Below are 12,347 nucleotides of genomic sequence, written 5' to 3'. Positions count from 1 at the left end.
CCTCTCCCACTCAGCCTCCCACGGGCTCGCAGGCCAGCACGGCCTGTCGTGCTTGTTGGCTCAGCCCAGCACGATTCTCCTACCCTCAGGCCATGCCTGGGCTATTAGAGCGGCACGTCGGGTGGCCCGGCACGGCCCGTTAACGTGCCCGTGCCGTGCTGGGCCGGGCGACCCATTTGGCCATCTATACATAACCGCACGCGGATTCACCGAGGTCGCGCCATTGACGGACCAGCCTTGTCATCCTCGGGCGAAATGGTTTTCAGTTATAGGATGACCAAGCTAGAGCCGATTTTCAGAGTTTGTTCGGCAGCTCGCACGTGAACCTCCGCTCCGATGACCTAGTACCACCCTTTATAGATGGCCAAATGGGCGGCCCGGCCCAACACGGCACGTACCCGGTTTTGGCATGGCTCAGTTAGGCACGCTAAGTTAACCGTGTTGTGCCCTACCGGTTCATGGGCTGAGCCGGCGGCCTAGGCACGGCACGAAGGTTTCTTGATCGTGCCGAGTCGGTCCATCTAACCCATCGAGCATGGCAGCCTGACGGCCCATCGAGCACGACCTCCATGCAGGAGCCTGTCGGTGTTTAACCTCCAAGGATACTGAGGGATACTCCCAAGATGGTAGATTATAGGTGGGGTGTTGCTGAGATCAGAAACTCGAAGGTGCAAGGATATGAAGCTTTAGATAGGTTCGGACCGCAGTATGCGTAATACCCTACACCCTGTGTGGTGGTTTGTATTGCCTTAGATGTGTGTTGTTGTGTCTTGATTTGGAGGGGGTCACTGCCCGCCCTTATATAGTTTGGGAGGACAGAATTAAATAGAAATCCTAGCCCAGTACTAGCTTAGCAGTCTTACCCGAGTACTACTCGGGTAGTTTTCTTCTGTTCCGCCTAGTCCTACTTCTGTACGAGTAGTTACAATTGGTGTAGGGTGTCAGTCATATCTCATCCCTTATTCTAGAATATGTCCGCCATATGCGTAGTCTCGTGGCCCCGGGTTTGACAAGCCCCTGAGCTCTTCGTAGTCGAGTACTGCAGACTTCCGAGTACTTCAGAAAGAGTCTTCGAGTTCTCCCGAACTCCATCTTGAAGGTGTCTTCCGAGTACTTTCTTGGCTGCATCGAGGATGTGAGGTGCTCATGCTCTGATTAATTGTCAAGTTCTCTTTTATATGGGATGCGATGAAACTCGCACTCCATATGGAGTAGGCTCCGAACCTTAGATTGAATCAAAGAATCAGGCTGAGGATCAAATTAGTCTTGAATCTTCTGCTCTTATCTTCAAAAAAATTAAAAATAAACCGTCGATGACACGTATCCTGCAGTCCCCGAGCTTTGAATCCAAATCTCAAAATTTGGAAAAAGGATCCAAAGACTCGTGGCATGCATTGTGTAAAAAATTAAAAATTTGACATGATGGTTAAAATAGGCAAATTAGTTCAGAAATTAGAAAACCTCTTTTTTCAGAACGAGATCCCTAGAAAAATGGTTAAACAAATAACTTCCCCAAAGGAACCCTTACCGCTTAAAATAAATCTTATCCTAAGAAAATCTCTTCAGTTTCCGCATAGTGATACGCCGAGTTATTTCCTGCGCCCAGCCCTAAGTATGGGAGCCAGACGAGCCGCCGAAAGCACACTGAGTGCCCTGTTGCACCCAACCCCCGAGCACGGGAGCTCGACGAGCCGCCGAAGGTATGCCGAGTGCCTTGTCGCGTCCAACCCCCGAGCATGGGAGCTAGATAAGCCACCGAAGGTACGCGGAGTAGCATAGGTACCGGCCGAGTTAGAGGAGATACGCCACATGGTCGGCGGTGCCAGCCCCCGATCCTGGGGGTTGGCCGAGTAGCCGCTAGCATGCCGAGTGGTCTGTGTTGACGAAGTGATGGCCAAGTAAGATAGCTCTCGGGAGCATACCTCACCCAGCGGCATTGATCCAGGTCTGATCCTCCGCAAGGTAAATATAAAAATATGTTTTAACTGATATACATAATATCTAGTCGGAACGAATCCCAGCATTATAAAATGCATGTAAAATTTTTGCGTCTTGCTCTTGCTAGGTCACAGAATTTTTCCGGGTAGGTAGCCTATTACGTTTAAGCACCTGATCCCTAATAGTCGTAGCCCATAGCGCAGTGAGCATGGCCGCATGCATGCGTAGGAACATAGGCATACAAAAGAGTCAAGATCTCACGGATTAAAGCGTGTGCTACCCGTGTATTTAGCGATCGTTAAGAGAAAACTAGAGTAGTCGGCGCTGCACGAAAAAATGAAAACACTCGTGGAGCGCATATCATACACCGGTTAGGTGTCCCAACTACAAGCCCGGAGCTGCATAAGTAGTTGGGAACGCACTTATGGTGTGGCCACGGAGGCACATGGTTAATATCCAGAGATACAAAAAATATTAAAATATAACTGAGCTTGATTCATGGGCGATTTGTCGATGAAGCCGTAGCACTCGTTGATGGAGCCACGACGGTTTGTTGATAAACCCCGACTAGTCGGAGATGATTCCGACTAGTTATTAATAGTGTGAGACCCGCTCCCGACTAGTTTTGTAGTCCAGATGAGTAGTCGACGTAGTCGTTGGTGGCTCACCGACCGTCCTCACGAAGTCGAAGTAGTTGTAGCATGATCCTTGCTGGTAGCTTCCGTGTAGTAGTCGGAGCAGTCGTCTCCGATCAGATCTTCTGGTAAACAGTGGCTGTGTTGCGTAACCCGAAAGGTAATCGAGTACCTAGATCCTCAAACCGAATCAGATCCGATCCGAGGAGCCTTGGTGCAGCACGAGTTAAAGTTGCGTTGAAACCAGACTCGTCCTCGATCTCCCTAGCGAGATCAGGGAGCAGCGTCTCGTCGAGGTTGTCGATGAACTCATCGAGACCGCTGCGTTGGCTTGCCACGGATGTCTCCAGCTTCATGTCATCGATGAGGTGCCGATGAAAGCTGTCTGCGCCATCAGCGACGCAGACCCACGAGCCGAAGATGAAAGTTATGCCCTCATCGAGCACAGCGCTGGTGAAGTTGAAAAATATCATCGAGTTCTCCGGTGGATGCTCGATGACCACCGCTACCTGGCGCGTCAGTTGTAGGTGTTTAACCTCCAAGCCCACTGAGGGATACCCCCAAGATGGTAGATTGTAGGTGGGCGCCGAGATCAGGAACTCGAAAGTGCAAAGAACACGAAACTTTAGATAGGTTCAGGCTGCAGTATGCGTAATACCCTACGTCGTGTGTGGTGGTTTGTATTGCCTTAAATGTGTATTGTTGTGTCTTGATTTGGAAGGGATCTCTGCCCGCCCTTATATAGTCTGGTGGACAGCGTTACATGAAAATTCCAGTTCGATACTAGCTTAGGAGTCCTACCCGAGTACTGCTCGGATAGTTTCCTTCTGTTACGACTAGTCCTACTCCTGTACGAGTAGTTATAATTGGTGTAGGGTGTGGCCTATGTCCCATCTCTTATCATAGAATATGTATGTCATGTGCGTAGTCCCGTGACCCCGGGTCTGACAGAGCCGACCGCCGGCCTCCGCCACGCCCACGCCAGCCCTCCCCGCTGGCGCTCACGCCGCCGTCCTTGCTGCTCGCGCGGCAGCCGCCGACCTTCACTGCGTGCACATGGTTCGTCCCCGCTGCTTGTCCGCCGGCCGCCGACCTCCGCCCTGAGTGTACCTCAGCCATCACCCACTGCAAGCGCGCCGGCCGCCGTCCTCCGCCGCGCACCCCGATCCTCCCCCTCCCCGCCTCGCGCACCGGCCATCCCCCGCTTGCGCGTCAGCTGTATTCCACCGCCGCTCGCCGGCCGCCAGCCTCCGCCGCTTCTCCTCCATCGGCAGGGGAAGGGAAGGGGCGGCAGGGAGAGACCAAGAGAGGGGAAGGGGAGAGAGAGAAGGGAGAGGGAGAGAGAAAGAGGGTGATGGATGGGCTCCTAGCGGGTCCGGCTCATTTGGCCATCTATACCACCCTTCCTTCACTGGTTGAGAAGTGAGTTGAGAACTTGGAGATCTATCCTGGGCTGCCTCGCAGGAACTGGCCGGATCGTGCATCGCCCAACCTCGGTCATCAACTCGGTTACGTCTGCCGCCGTCATCATCACGAACGTGTACGGACGCATCAGCGCTGCCGAGCGCATGCGCCGCGCACGGAGATGGATCAAAGATGGATGATGCGATCCGCGACGACCGGCTTGGCGCGCGGCGCGCGACCGCGGAGTTACTCGTGAACAGCGGAGACAGCGGGATGCGGAGGGGAGACTCGCTACCGCTAGAGAGCGCGCGATTTCAGCTGGCGCCGCGCGCAGGAATCAAACCATCCCGACCCCGCGATCTAGTCAGGTCCGGTGAGACCTCTGTCTCGCGGCTATGCATGGCGATCTGATCCCCGCCCGGACAGCAACAGGTATCGACCGACAGACGACTGATATATACATGCATTGCATGGCGGCTGGCTTAATTATTATTACCTGCGTCACCGAAATCAATTAATGGCGCGCTAGCTACCAGATCTGCAGCGGAACTACTGCAGGCGTACGTACGTGTATCGTCTCTGGTCGCCTCGTCGCGTACACGGATGATCGATTGTATACGGTGCCAGTGGCTCAGGCGTGCCGCCCGGGGACCGATTTTTCACACCGTACTGCTCCATTCCAGGCGCTCAAAATGCGACGAATGTAGGTAGCTGAGCAGGCCCTCCAGAACCCCCCCCCCCCCCGCTCCGGCTTTGCCGTCAGGAGGATTCTTTTTAGAACCAGCACCGTACCTTAAATTCTACCCATGAGTATTTCATTCTAAATTTATTGAATGCTATTCATGTTCTCTAACCATTAGATAACTGCAGATATTTTCACTTAGCTGCTGTGGTTTAGAGGGAAGGTATGAAGGTCTAGCGGCGGTGGCAGTGGCGGAGCCAGAATTTTAAAGTTGGATATTCCCAACGTAAAGGTGTAAAGGCAAAAGTGGATACAACAATGCAAATTTGAGTGTGAAAACTAAATGATTCATGCTATAGACATGACCGCTAATTTAGAGAAAACTATTCAATTACGCTACAAATTTAGAGAAAATTACAACATAGAATCTTTTACGTCCTAATCCTCCTATAAGTTGGCCCTAGCGCATGAGTCATCTGTCATCTCATACTGTTGTGAACTATTGCACCTAGCTTGCTCCTTTGCTGATATACTATAGCTCTTTCTAATCCTCTTGGCCGTTGCTACGGTGTCACGCAGTCTAAGGTCTACCAGCCTGGCTCAAGCTTTGGGTTTGAGAAATAAAACAGACAGAGGCTAATAAAATACGATGTGCGAGACTTGAGAGATAAAGAGACGGTGAGATTGAGGTGATGGGCTAGATAGTCTCCTCATAGACTTAGAAACGATAGAATTTGATCCAACATAAACTATACATATGTATATACTTTATATATACCGGTATTTCTGCAAAATAAGTTGGGTATTTCTGGGAATACCAGGAATATCCCCTGGCTCCACCCATGCCTGGCGCATGAGTCTTCTGTCATCTCATACTGTTGGGAACTACTGCACCTATCTTGCTCCTTTACTGATATACTGTAGCTTTTCTAATCCTCTTGGCCGTTGCCATGGCGCCACGTCGTCTACGGTCTACCAGCCTGGCTCAAGCTTTGAATTTGACAAATGAAACAGAAGACGTGATACTTGAGAGATAAAGAGACAGTGAGACAGAGGTGATGGGCTAGATAGTCTTCTCATAGACCTAGAAACATAGAATTTGATCCAACATAAACTATACATATGTATACACTTTATATATACCTGTATTTCTGCAAAATAAGTTAGGTATTCCTGCGAATACCAGAAAGCCATGAGTGCGGGGCGCGATGTAGTCGGATGCCACAAGCCATGAGCACGAGCAAGCAATACAATCGCCGTGTGGTGCCACTACAGGAGAAGCACCGGTCGCAAAGCTAGCACGACAATGTGAGGTGGCTGTACCGACTGCTAGGAGGTTGGCGGGGAAGGGGGGGTGTGTTGAGATATCACCGATTGGTACATGGTTGTACTAGAGGAGAAGAAAATTAAAGGAGCTAGGCAAGCTAAGAATGAAGAAAAGATATCAAACTGTCAACATCAGATGATTGCCTAAAATGATTCAATTTTAGAGATTCACCTATAAATTTTCATTTTGCGCGTCCAAAATATCGAACTAGTACATATAAGAATCTACTACGACCAGTAGAGATTAATACTAGATCGTAACTCAACACGTCTAGTATTCAAGGAAAACACACATCTTCTCAATAGTTGGCTCAAATAAAGGCTCATTTCTAACGTTCCCACAGAAAAATGTAAAATCTCAATAGAATCCTGTAGGGACCATATATTTCTCCACTAGAAGTCTATTACCTATGTGAAGTTCTTGTGTTTGAGTCGATCACTAAAGTAACATTTTAGGCGACTGCTACGGATCTCAGCGCCAAGACCAACACTTTCTACCGCACTTCTTCTATATATAGCAACGACCAATAAACCCCTCTTGGAAACCCCAAATCCATCACTCAGTCTCCAGCTCTCAGCAGCAACACCGCACAAGCGAGAGGTAGCTACCACAGACAGACAGGGGCACAATGCGGCCCTTACCCAAGAGACCCGGGCCTCTCCTTGTCCTCCTCGTTGTCGCATTCGCGGCCGCCACCGGCGCCGCCGCCTCCTCCGACGCCGCCGGCACAAGTGTCCCCTTCTACCCCTCCGCGGAGGCCGCCGCGGCCGCTCACTGCGACGGCACGCTCTACCCTGACGTCTGCCTGTCCACGCTGTCCAACATCCCGGACCTGCACAAGAAGCCCCTCCCGGACGTCATCTGCGCCGCCGTGAACCGCACCGAGGACGTGGTGACGGCCACCGCCTCCAACTGCTCGTCGTACCTCCGGGAGAGGTCCCTGAGCGCGCGCGACCGCCTTGCCATCAGCGACTGCCTGGAGCTCCTGTCCACCACCATGGACGACCTCCAGGCCACGGTGGCGGACCTGGAGTCCCCATCCGCCACCAACGGCTCGGCGTCGGCGGTGGGCGCCCGGCGCGTGACGTTGGACCACGTGATGACGGTGCTCTCGGCGGCCATCACGAACCAGTACACCTGCCTGGACGGGTTCGCGTACCAGAACGGCGGGCGCGTGCGGCGCTACATCGAGCCGACGCTCCACCACGTCTCCCGCATGGTGAGCAACTCGCTGGCCATGGCGAAGAAGCTGCCCGGCGCGTCGCCGGCGGCGCCACGGCAGCCGTTCACGGGGTACGGGCAGATGGTGAGGGGGTTCCCGCGGTGGGTGCGGCCCGGGGACCGGCGGCTGCTGCAGGCCCCGGCGTCGGGCATCAAGGCGGACGCCGTGGTGGCCCAGGACGGGAGCGGGGACTACACGACGGTGTCGGCGGCCGTGGCGGCGGCGCCGACGAACTCGAAGCGGCGGTACGTGATCTACATCAAGGCCGGCGCGTACATGGAGAACGTGGAGGTCGGGAAGAAGCACGTGAACCTGATGTTCGTCGGCGACGGCATCGGGAAGACGGTCATCAAGGCCAGCCGCAACGTCATCGACGGCTCCACCACCTTCCGCTCCGCCACAGTCGGTGAGTAATACACCCGCAGGCTTGATTATTATTACATTCTGGTTTGTGAATGCTGCTCCGATCCCCACATTGCTTGCTTCGTGCATTCATCCAGTACCTGACGACGCCAAATTAACCGGTGGCTCAAAGCAGCAGTTCATCACTGCGAAGTAATTAGCAAACAAACAGTTCGAATTGACAAGCAGCGCTGTAGCTTCAGTTCATCACGATGTAGTAGTGTAGCTAGCTAGTAGCTAGCAGCACCTTGAGCTTGAAATAAATCAAGTCGAAATCTGATAGCAACACAACACGAGTAGTGGTTACTTTACTACTCCGTAGGTGGTAGTGGTACAGATTGACGCGTGCGGGCTGCAAACAGTGCTTTTAGATCGAGAAGAAATCCGTGGATTCTACTGCTGCCATTGCTATCCGACCAGATCAGCTGCAGCCGGCAGAGGCTGAAATGCTCGGTTCCTGTAGCCGGGAATTTACTCGCACCAACTTGCCCAGGAACGCGTGGTCCTCCTGTGGTCTGTGCACATCTTTGAGTGGACCAAAGGCCGCCTCTTGGTTCTAGGCTAATCCCGGCGTACCCAAATTTACCACTGAAAGATGGGAGCAGTCATGCATGTAGCACGTAGGACGGGTACGTCTCCGTCGGCACGGTATTAGTTCCCCGGGTTGTCTTGAAGCTCAACTCTGCCAGCAGGCACCCACCATAAGATCCAGTAGCAGAGCGGGCTAGTGGCTGGCTACCTGAGGCTGCCTTTTGTGCAGAACTGCTGATGCTCTCCAACTCGACTTAAAATACACTGGCCGATCAGGCTGCTGCTTAATTGTTTTGCAGTTTGTTAATACTCTCTTAATCAGAAGTGTCAATCAGCACGGCACCTGCAACGCGCGTCCTAGACTCGCTTGCCGGCTGTGCGCCCGTGCGACGTGCGTGCATGCGCATGGGCGGCGTGCACAACAAAGGAGGAAGAGAGCGCTGCGCTCACGGGATCTCCTCCATGCGCGCGGCGTGCGCGCGATGCGATCCAGATGAGCGGCGAGCGCTGGGCATGTCGGTCTGCCGCGGCCGGAGAATGGTCTGGCTCCCTCGGGTCGGTGGATACACATCGCAGTCACAGGTGTGGGCGCTGCGGATCGGACCAATCGTCCGTGATCCGGGGTGCTGCCGCCTCGCGCCTCCGCCCGATCGGTGTCGGTGGTGCGAGCGTCGCGTGCTGGCCTGCCTGCCTGGCGATCTGACCCCCGGAATAAAGACCGCCAGTGAAGTGCATGCGCTGGGCCAAATAAAGAGCAATAAGTCATGCCATGTTTCCCGGCGTTAGAGTATTAGATGGGTCGGTGCATACTCGAGTCTAGAGCTCCGGATGAGAGCTGGTAGTGCCCAGCGGGCAGTGCTGAACTCTCTCTGGTAAAACACATGCAGTCAGGTTACTATTAGAACAGGTCAGGTCAGTAACTATAATACATGTTGCACGCGTGGAGTGGACGCACCGGCGCCGCGTGCGCACGGGTTGATGATCTTGACCTGGCTACTAACTAGTAGATCGAATCAAGGGAGATCAGATCAAAACCGTCATCGTTGGAAGCATGCAGCCGCCGCTAGGCTAGGCTGGGCGCGCGCGTAGTATGTGCTTGTCTCCGAATCAGTCAGCTGGTACGGTAGTGCCAACGCAAGTCTTATCGAGAAATTAAACGAAGGTGGTGCGAGGTACCGCCATGGCAGTGGGCTACCAGCACGTACTGTGCCCTAGGGGACCTCCAAACCCTGTAGCCTGTAGGAGGGCGTGCGTGGTGGATAGCGGTTAACCGGATGGTAGGCGGATCGATACATGGACATGAGACATGGGACATGAGCCGGCCGGCCCCATACCCCGCTGCAAGAAGGACAGAGAGATCGAGCTGTCCAAAGTCCAATCATTCCTCTCCTTCCGGCCCGGCCGGCACCACCACCGTGGACGCCTTGCCCGGTCATCGCTGCCAGTAGCGATGCAGTCACCAACCAAATAGTCTCACCGTCGTCGATCTCACGGCATCACATGCGCACTCGTACGTACACGGTCCGAGTGCTACGGTAGTTTACAAGATTTTACTACTAGCGGTCTATAGGCACGACCTGGGGACCCGAACATCTGCAGGTAAACAATACTACTCCTGCAGGTTAGAACTTGGCAGCCCATATGGGGGGCCTTGAGGACTACTGTTATGGTGGAGTACTACATTAACTCGGCAGACATATGGGCTGCTAGCTTGCAGACAAGAGGATCGGCACCCGTGACTCTTCTTTTATTATTCCTTGCAAAATAAAACCCAGAATGTGAATGTGTTTTGCCACGGAGTATTTTTTTTTTTGGAGGTGTGAATCCGTGATCACGAGAGCACAGAGAAGTAACATATATACGACATATATAGCACGTGGCGCACCGCCACTGCAACGTACTGTTCCAAGCGTAGGTGCACGCATGCATGCATGCAGTAGACAAGCTGCTAGTTTTCCCTAACAAAGCTGCTGCTGCTGCTTTCTTTTTTACAAAATCAGTTCGTCCCGTTCGTATTACAGATAAAGTTGTTAATTGAAGTCGGTGCTGCTCGCTTGTCGTGTCACTGGCACCACAGGGATTGCAGCGTGGCGTCCGACTAGGACTAGGGCACGGGGTCCTTTTCTTTCTAGCTTGCTGACGTGCCTTCCTCCGCCGTGGACCTAGCGCGGTCGCGGCCGCCCACCACGCGCGCCTGCCTCGTGCGCGTCCGCATCCTCGCGTCCGGCCTGCCTGCATGTGGGCGCAGCTCTCCATGCATGCGGCGGCGTCCTCGTCGCTCTGCTGGCTGCTGGCCTGCTGCCCATTGCTGAATGCGACTGAAAAACTTGCGTGATATTCCATCGTTTAATTTCGCTTGCCAGTATAGCAGCTACTCCAACTAGACAGTGCAAACTGCTAACTGCCAAGTAGGACAGGGAGATACTACGGCTGCAGCCACGAGCCCCCGAAAGCGCCCTAGCTCATTGGTTCCCAGTGACACGCATAATGTAGCACCGTGATGCACCACATCTTGGTCTCTTTCGTGCCCTTGATTTGAAGCATCTAGAATTCTCTTGTTCTTACAAGTTACAACTGGTGGAAGTAGTTTTTTATTTTTGTATTTTGGCACTGTCCATTTTGGGTATTTGCTTTTGAGATGGAATAGCGCAAAGCAAGGAAATATGCCAGGGTGTCCAGTGTTATGCACACTGGGCTAGATTGTTTGATGGGCCAGGTCGAAGAAAACTTTGAATTGCGCCCGGTCTTCTTCCCCTCCTGCCTGAAAACAATTGCACAACAACAGCAAATATTTGGACTGACGACCTGTTTCCTGGGCCGCATGCAGCTGTGGTGGGCAAGAACTTCTTGGGCCGCGACCTGACGATCGAGAACTTTGCGGGCCCGTCGAAGCACCAGGCGGTGGCGCTCCGCGTGGGCGCCGACCTCTCGGCCTTCTACCGCTGCAGCTTCATTGGGTACCAGGACACCCTGTACGTGCACTCCCTCCGCCAGTTCTTCCGCGACTGCGACGTCTACGGCACCATCGACTTCATCTTCGGCAACGCCGCCGTCGTGCTCCAGAGCTGCAACCTCTACGCCCGCAAGCCGCTCCCGAACCAGAGCAACATCTTCACGGCGCAGGGCCGCGAGGACCCCAACCAGAACACGGGCATCTCCGTGCAGCGCTGCAAGGTGGCGGCGGCGGCCGACCTCGTCGGCCGGGAGGCGGCGACGCGGACGTACCTGGGCCGGCCGTGGAAGCAGTACTCCCGCACGGTGTTCATGCAGTCGGAGCTGGACTCCCTGATCGACCCGGCCGGGTGGCTGGAGTGGAACGGCGACTTCGCGCTGGACACGCTCTACTACGGCGAGTACAAGAACACGGGCGCCGGCGCCGGCACCTCGGGCAGGGTCAAGTGGAAGGGGTACCGCGTGATCACCAGCGCGGCGGAGGCCAGCGCATTCACCGTCGGGTCCTTCATCGACGGCGACGTCTGGCTCGCCGGCACGTCCATCCCCTTCGACACCGGCTTGTGAGCGCTAGTAGCGATTCATCATTCAGTGATGCATGCATGCTGATTCACAGTATGCCGGGGAAGAAGATGTGTAGCAAACAATAAATGGGTGGTGGCGTCATCAAGTTGAGAGAGGTGTGGAAAGGCACCGATTGTTGTTCGGTCGCTCGTGTTGCTGCCGTTGATTCTTTTTGCGTCGTTCCATCTGTATACGTGCCATTATTGCATGAACTCGATCGGTACACGGGTCCGAATGAATGAACTTAATACTCCATATATATAGCTACGTTGAAATCTGGTGTACTTTTCCTCATCTTCTATTGGTGATAAACGGAGTGTGCATCCAAAGGTGTCGGGATCCGAAGCGCAGCCAGTCACGGGCGTTGCCGTGTAGCCGTGTGGATAGGCAGATCTATCGATCGGTGGATCATTCACTGTGACTTGCGTGGCCGCAGTGGCACATGCAACGTGTGTCCACAGGTCGTGCTGGCAGAGGCTTTCCATGGCGCTTTTTGTATTGCAGCTGCGTGGCTCCGTCGAACCAGCAGCGCGAGCGCGGCGAGACACACGTGGACACCGAGGGCCGGTGTCCATCCTCGATAGCGGTCCTGGCAGCTAGTCCGGCGGTGCTTACATTCTGATCACATTTCACGAGTGCTAGGCTAGTACGTTAAAAATATAAGCGTCTTACGGTATATCTTAATTTCAA

At 53.8% G+C, this 12,347-nt stretch overlaps 1 protein-coding gene across 1 annotated transcript; it reads left to right on the top strand.

Moving 5' to 3' along the window:
* The first annotated feature begins 6,544 nt into the window (after window positions 1-6,544).
* Window positions 6,545-11,932, top strand: LOC112893653 (pectinesterase-like). The gene is made up of 2 exons (XM_025961102.1): window positions 6,545-7,614; window positions 10,969-11,932. The coding sequence occupies exons 1-2, from the start codon at window positions 6,615-6,617 to the stop codon at window positions 11,658-11,660; spliced, it is 1,692 nt and encodes a 563-aa protein (XP_025816887.1). The 5' UTR covers window positions 6,545-6,614; the 3' UTR covers window positions 11,661-11,932.
* The last annotated feature ends 415 nt before the right edge of the window (window positions 11,933-12,347 follow it).

This window comes from Panicum hallii, chromosome 5 (genome assembly GCF_002211085.1).
Source record: "Panicum hallii strain FIL2 chromosome 5, PHallii_v3.1, whole genome shotgun sequence".
Classification (NCBI taxonomy): Eukaryota; Viridiplantae; Streptophyta; class Magnoliopsida; order Poales; family Poaceae; genus Panicum; species Panicum hallii.
This window is presented reverse-complemented; position numbering and strand designations above follow the sequence as displayed.